The sequence below is a fragment of the Nerophis lumbriciformis genome, linkage group LG37 (assembly GCF_033978685.3).
Source record: "Nerophis lumbriciformis linkage group LG37, RoL_Nlum_v2.1, whole genome shotgun sequence".
NCBI lineage: Eukaryota > Metazoa > Chordata > Actinopteri > Syngnathiformes > Syngnathidae > Nerophis > Nerophis lumbriciformis.
The window spans coordinates 8,682,235-8,690,539 of record NC_084584.2 but is presented as its reverse complement, the minus strand read 5'-3'; the positions used below and the strand labels follow the sequence as shown (position 1 = coordinate 8,690,539).

Below are 8,305 nucleotides of genomic sequence, written 5' to 3'. Positions count from 1 at the left end.
CCTCACCTATGGTCATGAGCTTTGGGTCATGACCGAAAGGACAAGATCACGGGTACAAGCGGCTGAAACGAGTTTTCTCCGCCGAGTGGCGGGGCTCTCCCTTAGAGATAGGGTGAGAGGCTCTGTCATTCGGGGGGAGCTCAAAGTAAAGCCGCTGCTCCTCTACATCGAGAGGAGCCAGATGAGGTGGTTCGGGCATCTGGTCAGGATGCCACCCGAACGCCTCCCTAGGAAGGTGTTTCGGGCACGTCCGACCGGTAGGAGGCCACGGGGAAGACCCAGGACACGCTGGGAAGACTATCTCTCCCGGCTGGCCTGGGAACGCCTCGGGATCCCCCGGGAGGAGCTGGACGAAGTGGCTGGGGAGAGGGAAGTCTGGGCTTCCCTGCTTAAGCTGCTGCCCCCGCGACCCGACCACGGATAAGCGGAAGAAGATGGATGGATGGATGGATGGATGTATTGTAGATCTTGCTTCAATTTTTCATTGTACTTCCAACTGGAAGGTATTTGACTCCGCTCAGACAGAACACAATGAAACGTGTTGCGTAAAATGACAAAACCCTCATCAGTTTATTGTCTTTCAGCAAGAAAAAGGTCAGAATCTCACATTGCTTAGCCTTACCCGAGGCGTTCTCTCCGTCTTCATACGGAGTTTTTATTTCAACTATGAGGCTCCGTAGGCCTCATTCCGAGAAGCGACCTTAGAAATACATTTGAGTTTCTCTGTACAGAGTTCCTGTTGTCATCAAACTTGAACAAAAGACCCAAAAAATGTGCCAAGTTCAACACCCGATTCTTCGCGCCTCTAACTGTGTGGGTCAGGAAACACATTCATAGCTGGAGCAATGCCACAATTCAAGTAATGGAGGCAGGACACTTCCGGAGCTGGCGCGGTTCACACGAACATCGCAGGCCATATCTCGCCGACACCACCACCGAGTGCATTTTTGTGGCGCACGTCAAGCGTTCATAACACCTTCCACCACCGTCACACTTTGCAACAATAGAAATACTGTTGGATTGCACTTTCTTCAAGCTTTTCATCTTGTGGCGTGTTTATAGAAAAAATATATATAGAATACAAAACGCTTATACTTCGAGTAACAGAATATAACATACAGTACTTCCGATTATGTTTTCATCAGCAGGTGTAGATAGTTTTTGCTTGCATTGACGAGATGTTTGCCAAGTGCTTTGGTCAATGGGTATAACCAGGAGTATAATGGCTTACTACAGGATGTTAATGCTACATAATATCCACTGTATGAATGGTGCAAATTGTTAGGGTGCACCACAATTTTTCACATATTCACAAGTGGCATTTCCCCCCACCCCCCAAGAGCGGTTTGGTCCACCAAACCATGGACGATAGAAACAGCCTGTGTACAGCACCATTTTCTCCTCGCTCGTGTCGTAGCCGTCTAATATATTCTGTAACTTTCTCAGAGCTCGTTCAGTTTGAAGCAAAAAATGTCAGCTCTGATTGTTTGGGTCAAAGCGAGATGCAGCATCTGACGACTGGGAGCAATCGAGCGAATACCAAAACAACGTCCCACGAACAAACAGCAATATATGAAGTTCTTTCCGGAAACATTAAACGGTCTCTTGAAAGAAAACAAACAAACAGAAGCTGACATTCAAGTTCCGGTCCCACTTCGATCTGTGAACTCGCGTTCGCAAAAACTGATGGAATCACTTTAGTGCAACATTTCACCTGGATGCAGTCCTCCTCGCAGGGTACAGTAAACACGTCCTTTTGTATAATCTCACTTGCTTTACATTTCTGGAGCGGCCGGTGGAAGCCTGACAGTCTGTTTGGGAGTCTGTATGAGTTTGTGCTCCTCCGCGTGTTGCGAGGGCACCGCAGGCGCTTTGGCGTGTACTGGATGCGACAGCCTCACGTCCAGGGCGTCGTTGTGTTGCGCCAAGGAGTGCAGGCGGTAGTGCAGGACAAGGTCTTTCAGGGAGCAGTGGATGTCGTAGGGCTCGGCGAAGCCGTAGCCGTGCGGCGTGTTGTAGACCATACAGTGCTTCACTTCTTCGTTGACTCTGGAGGAAGAGAAATCAAACCCACCAATGAGCATCACGCTGACATCCAGACAGTGCCTTCAAAATGTGGTACTCACACAACGGAGCAGGCGTAGGAGCCTTGTTTGCTGCTCTCACGAATGAGGAACGTGCCGGTGTCTTTCCCGTCGAGCATCTCCTCGGCCTGCGTCCGGCTCATTTCGCCCACAAACCAACTGGTCTCGTCCTGATGTGGCAAGTTCTTTTCATCGCCCTTCAGCACGTACGTACTGCCAATGCAAAACATGACTTTGGATTACTCCGGAATCATGGGAGAAAATGTGTTTCTCAGAAGGTTTTAGTCACCACGTACTCGTCAAGGCTGTCACTGAGTATGCCAAGCCAGTCGTATATACGTTTCTGCCGTACACCTTTGTGATTGAGCCAGCTGTAAAGAAAAAACAGATGACTTGAAAGACTTTCCACAGTGCAAAGCCTGGTCAGTCTACCTCACTCTACTCACTTGAGGTACTGGTCTCTGATGTTGCGCAGCTGGATGAGATCTGGCCGCAAACTGTTTATCTTTCGGTCTGTCTCTCGGTAGTCCTCCACCTGGCTTCTCAAGTCTTCCTCCAGATGGATCTTGCTGTCGTAGATCTCGCAGAGACGGCACTTCAGCTTCTCGTAATTGATCAAAAAGCTAAAAAGGAAGCAAGTCCTTGTCTGAGTAACATCTCAGGATTGCGGCCGATAGAGAAGAAACTTCCGAGTGATGCCGGTACCTCTCGAGATCTTTGTCGTCTCCGTCAGATTGATTGTTCCTCTCAAATTCCTCCCCGTAGCGCTCCTGCTCCCGACACTGCTCCTCAAAGATCATCATCGTCTCGTTGAACGCCTCGATCGCCGTTTGCTTCATCTGAATTTCCTGACACCACGCAGAATTCAACAATTCAGATTCAGGCCGACTCGACTGCGTTAAAGTGAGATGTCCTTTGAGTTTGTATTCATATTTTTACCTGTGAGGTCTTGGTGAAGGACTCATAAAGACGATCAAACTCCTTTGATTTCTCTTGATACTGACAGTGGACCTCTTTAAGCTTTCTTCCAGCGACATCAACGCTGTTCTCCTTCACCTGAAAAAAAATCTGGTCAATATATAGACTAACATTTCCACTAAACGCTAATCCAAAGACATCGTAGCGTTGCGCCCTAACCTGCTGGAAGCGGGACAAGGGATGTGTAAGCATCAGGTCCAGTGTGGCGTTGTACTCCACCAAGGGATGGTGCTGGTAGTGCCAAATGAGCTCCACCACGGAGGCGAACGTGAGCGGGTCCGAGAAGCCGTACTTTCCGTCTCGGTGGTAAATCTTGATCAGCTTATTGTGGCCGTCTTTCCTGAAAACCACAATGTATCCGATGAATGAGTTAAGAAATAAAAATGCGTAACTGACACGCTTGCGTCATCTTTTCATACCGTAATGTCAGCGTGAAGTCTCCCTGCAACTTTGTGGACGCGTCACGCACCAGGAAGGAGCCGTCAGACGTGTCGCGGAGCTTCTCGTTCACCTCATCCCTGAGGCAAGAATCGGTTAGCAGATTAAACACGGCAAGGCCTTTCAAACGGCACATTGGCAGATGTTTACCTGGTTATGTCTCCCCAGTACCATTCCGCGTCCTGTAGTGAGTACGTCGGCGGGGGAAGGCAGTTATTGTTCATGGCAGAAGAGGCTGGCTTTGTTGACCTCGGGGGGAGAGCTGCCGAGGACAAAAACAAAAGAAAACCCAAGATTAGGGGGACTAGTTCCTAGAAAGAGCGCTATCAGTCTTGAAATATTGATCTACATGTCTCAGAGAGCGTAAACATAAATCTCCCGCACCCGCCCGCCCACACGAGTCTGCCACTGCCTGTCAGGGACAAGCCCAGGCATGTTTCCAAAAGATGTCACATGCCTCGTCGTGACTGACACCCAACTGGAGTTGTTGCACGAGTCTTATGACACATTTATTTTACAGGCTCCTCAAAGAGTGAGAGTCGGTCGAAACCGGCAGTTGAAAATGACTATCTTTGTTGAAAACAGTGAAAGACTTTCAGCACAGACTTCAACAGAAAAGCTGAAATTGCTTAAATTACACTTTGAACTGCGTGACCCGCCGTTATGTAATGAATGCAGTCCTGCAGATCCTCATACGTTTTCCATAAACCTTCGGGGGAAGAAAATCTGACTTGGCTAAACGTCTAAGCGTTTTCCTGAGGATAAAAAAGGAGGGCAAACCGCATCAAGAGAAGGTGAAGGGCGATATATTTCCCTGCCGGACAAAAGTGCCTTTCATGAGGCAGTTGGGGAGACGACAAGCGCTGCCTCTGAGAGGAGAAAATGTGGCTTTCACCCACCTTCCGCTCTCCTCTTTTCCTGACCTTAAAATAAACAAAAGTCAGGTGCAGCACCAGCACATTTTGGCAGCCCGAAAACCTAAAAGCTGCCGCTTCTGCTGGGCCCAGCAAAATTAAATGCGCACACCTTCCCTCCCTCCTGTGGGCTGCCAAGAAAGTTCCAGTGGACTTCCAAAAGCCGCCGACCGGCAGCACGGAACCCAACCGGAGCCAAGTCATTAAGCACGGACTAAGAAGTGCATCAATCATGATGTCGCCTGCTTCTGCTGCCTTGCCAGTAGGACCTTCTCCACAAAACATGACTTTCATTTACACACTCAAGACAAGAGTTCTATGTTAGGTCTTTCCCTTCGCCAGGCTTTAGTTTGAAGATGTGGTAACTCCGTAACCTTCATTATACCTGCACGTCCTTTAAAACTGACGTTGAAACCACCTTGCAAAATAGGTTGTAAATGGAGACAACGTTGATGGCTCACGTTGGATCTGTGTTGGTGGTTGGGAAATGACCAAATTTCAATGTTAAATCAACGTCACAACCTGACATTGATTAAACGTCATCAAAAAGCGTGTTGTTTCAACGTTGTATTTGTGTTGTAGAATATTGGTTGGAAAATGACCAAATTTCAATGTTAAATCAACGTCACAACCTGACATTGATTAAACGTTGTCAAAAAGTATATTGTTTCAACGTTGTATTTGTGTTGTAGAATATTGGTTGAGAAATGACCAAAAATCAATGTAAAATCAACGTTGTCAAAAAGTATCTTGTTTCAATGTTGAATTTGTGTTGTAGATTATTGGTTGGGAAATTACCAAAATTCAATGTTAAATCAACGTCACAACCTGACATTGTTTAAATGTCGTCAAGAAGCATGTTTCAACGTTGTATTTGTGTTGTAGAATATTGGTTGGGAAATGACAAAAATTCAATGGTCAAATCAATGTCACAACCTGACATTGTTTAAATGTTGTCAAAAAGTATGTTGTTCCAACGTTGTATTTGTGTTGTAGAATATTGGTTGAGAAATGACCAATAATCAATGTTAAATCAACGTCGTCAAAAAGTATGTTGCTTCAATGTTGTATCAGTGTTATAGAATATTGGTTAGGAAATGACCGAAATTCAATGTTAAATCAACAACGTCAAATGTATGTTCTTTCAACGTTGTATTTGTGTTGTAGAATATTGGTTGGGAAATGACCAAAATTCAATGTTAAATCAACGTCACAACCTGACATTGATTAAACGTCGTCAAGAAGCATGTTGTTTCAATGTTGTATTTGTGTTGTAGATTATTGGTTGGGAAATGACCAAAATTCAATGTAAAATCAACGTTGTCAAAAAGTATGTTGTTTCAACGTTGTATTTGTGTTGTAGAATATTGGTTAGGAAATGACCAAAATTTAATGTTAAATCAACGTCGTCAAAAAGCATGTTGTTTCAACGTTGTATTTGTGTTGTAGAATGTTGGTCTGGAAATGACCAAAATTTAATGTTAAATCAACGTCGTCAAATGTATGTTGTTTCAACGTTGTATTTGTGTTGTAGAATATTGGTCTGGAAATGACCAAAATTGAATGTTAAATCAACGTCTTTAAAAAGTATGTTGCTTCAATGTTGTATTTGTGTTATAGAATATTGGTCCGGAAATGACCAAAATTCAATGTCAAATCAACGACGTCAAATGTATGTTGTTTCAATGTTGTATTTGTGTTATAGAATATTGGTTGGGAAATGACCAAAATTCAATGTTAAATCAACGTCACAACCTGACATTGATTAATGGTTGTAAAAAAGCATGTTGTTTCAACGTTGTATTTGTGTTGTAGAATATTGGTTGGGAAATGACCAAAATTCTATGTTAAATCAATGTTGTCTAAAAGTATGTTGTATTTGTGTTGTAGAATATTGGTTGGGAAATGACCAAAATTCTATGTTAAATCAACGTCGTCAAGAAGCATGTTGTTTCAACGTTGTATTTGTGTTATAGAATATTGGTTGAGAAATGACCGAAATTCAATGTTAAAGCAACGACGTCAAATGTATGTTGTTTCAACGTTGTATTTGTGTTATAGAATATTGGTTGAGAAATGACCGAAATTCAATGTTAAAGCAACGACGTCAAATGTATGTTGTTTCAACGTTGTATTTGTGTTATAGAATATTGGTTGGGAAATGACCAAAATTCAATGTAAAATCAACGTTGTCAAAAAGCATGTTGTTTCAACGTTGTATTTGTGTTATAGAATATTGGTTGGGAAATGACCAAAATTCAATGTTAAATCAACGTCACAACTTGACATTGATTAAACGTCGTCAAGAAGCATGTTGTTTCAACGTTGTATTTGTGTTATAGAATATTGGTGGAGAAATGACCAAAAATCAATGTTAAATCAACGTCGTCAAAAAGTATGTTGTTTCAATGTTGTATTTGTGTTGTAGAATATTGGTTGGAAAATGACCAAATTTCAATGTTGAATCAACGTCACAACCCGACATGGACTAAACGAAAACAAGTTCTCGACGTGGGAGCTGTTGGGTCATGAGGTGAGTCGTCTGGCCCAACGATTCCCAACCACTGTGCTGCGGCAAATGATCAATCCATCCATTTTTCTACCGCTTGTCCGATTCCACGAAATTGTTCCCCCAAAAACGGTTTTAATGTGCCTTTGTTTACAAAGAGCAGCCTTTATGACAGACAGAACAATTGATCGTTCTTCCACTAGAGGGCAGAATGCAACCTAATGGTTATTTCTGTACAGTATTTAAATATACACAGTCTATACTTTTTAGGGCTGTTTTTGTTCCAAAGTAAGAAAGACTGTTCTGGCCCCTGCAGCCTAGTTCCTGAGCTGGCGCTAATTAAGCAGGGCTGGCTGCAGAGGAGAACAAAGCCATGGTTTCATGCGGCGCTACTTTTTAATGCACCATATTTCCCCCCCCACCCCCGTGCTTTGTCACGGCCGTCCCTCCAGAGAGAGGACCCCGGGCATCGTCCCCCTCGCCTGGGCACGTCATCGGCGCAGGGACAAAGGAACGGAGTCCGAAGCACTGCGCCTGCTCTGCGCGCAGGTATTACGTAATCGCCCAAAGCCAATTGCGCTGTGCACGGCCGGGGCTTTGCACCGAGGAGACGATCTTTGTGCGCTCCTGCTCAGCACCACAATGACGCAGAACCGAGCTGTCAAGACGCTTTCAAGCCGAGGATGCGAACAATGGCTGCGGTTACCTGGCGGGGCCGGGTCCATCTCGATGTAGAATAGACCTCCAGGGGGATAAATCATTCCTGTTCCACAAGAGTAGTCCAAGCTGCCTCCGTCGTCTCAAAAAACATTAAAAAAAACAAAACAAAAAAACGTTTCTTTTGTGTCGCTTTTCTAAGATGCTGCGGACCAGCCTGCGCGTCCTGACTCGGACCGAAGACAACTTCTTCTAGATGCTTCTCGCAGCACAAAGCACGTCCGCGTGCAACAAGAGTGCGTGCGCGGACTTGAGGTGACGCACTCGGTCAGGTCGTCTTGCTTCATCTCCGAGGCGGAGCGGCTTTAAAGGGCAGTTCTCTCATCATCTTGGACCGCACCAAAGCTGCGTCACGGCGGGGGGGGGGAGGGAGGGAAACAATGGGGGTTCTTTGCGCGCGCAACCACACCGAACATGACTTTTCACCACTTCTGTTGACAGTCGGGACTTTTGGAGTGCGTGAAAGCGTGACGTATGATCGCGATGTGCATTTACCGATTATCCGCGTCCGTTAGGAACAGACTAACTCCCCCCCCCCCTGCTGGTGACTTGGTACGGTCCAGACTGGTTCATTCACTGCGCTAGCAGCTGAAACATGGCTTGAATGGAAGCACACGACATCATCGGTGCATCGCGATCGTTCAACGCTGACGTCATTGATGAGG

At 45.3% G+C, this 8,305-nt stretch overlaps 1 protein-coding gene across 1 annotated transcript; it reads right to left on the bottom strand.

The window, feature by feature from the left end:
- Positions 1-546: 546 nt before the first annotated feature.
- Positions 547-7,945, bottom strand: LOC133577227 (phosphatidylinositol 3-kinase regulatory subunit gamma-like). Its single transcript, XM_061930866.2, has 10 exons — positions 7,630-7,945; positions 3,651-3,762; positions 3,482-3,580; positions 3,222-3,402; positions 3,024-3,140; positions 2,790-2,932; positions 2,531-2,707; positions 2,381-2,455; positions 2,127-2,297; positions 547-2,049 (listed from the first exon to the last, which is right to left on the bottom strand). The coding sequence occupies exons 1-10, from the start codon at positions 7,682-7,684 to the stop codon at positions 1,776-1,778; spliced, it is 1,404 nt and encodes a 467-aa protein (XP_061786850.2). The 5' UTR covers positions 7,685-7,945; the 3' UTR covers positions 547-1,775.
- Positions 7,946-8,305: the final 360 nt, after the last annotated feature.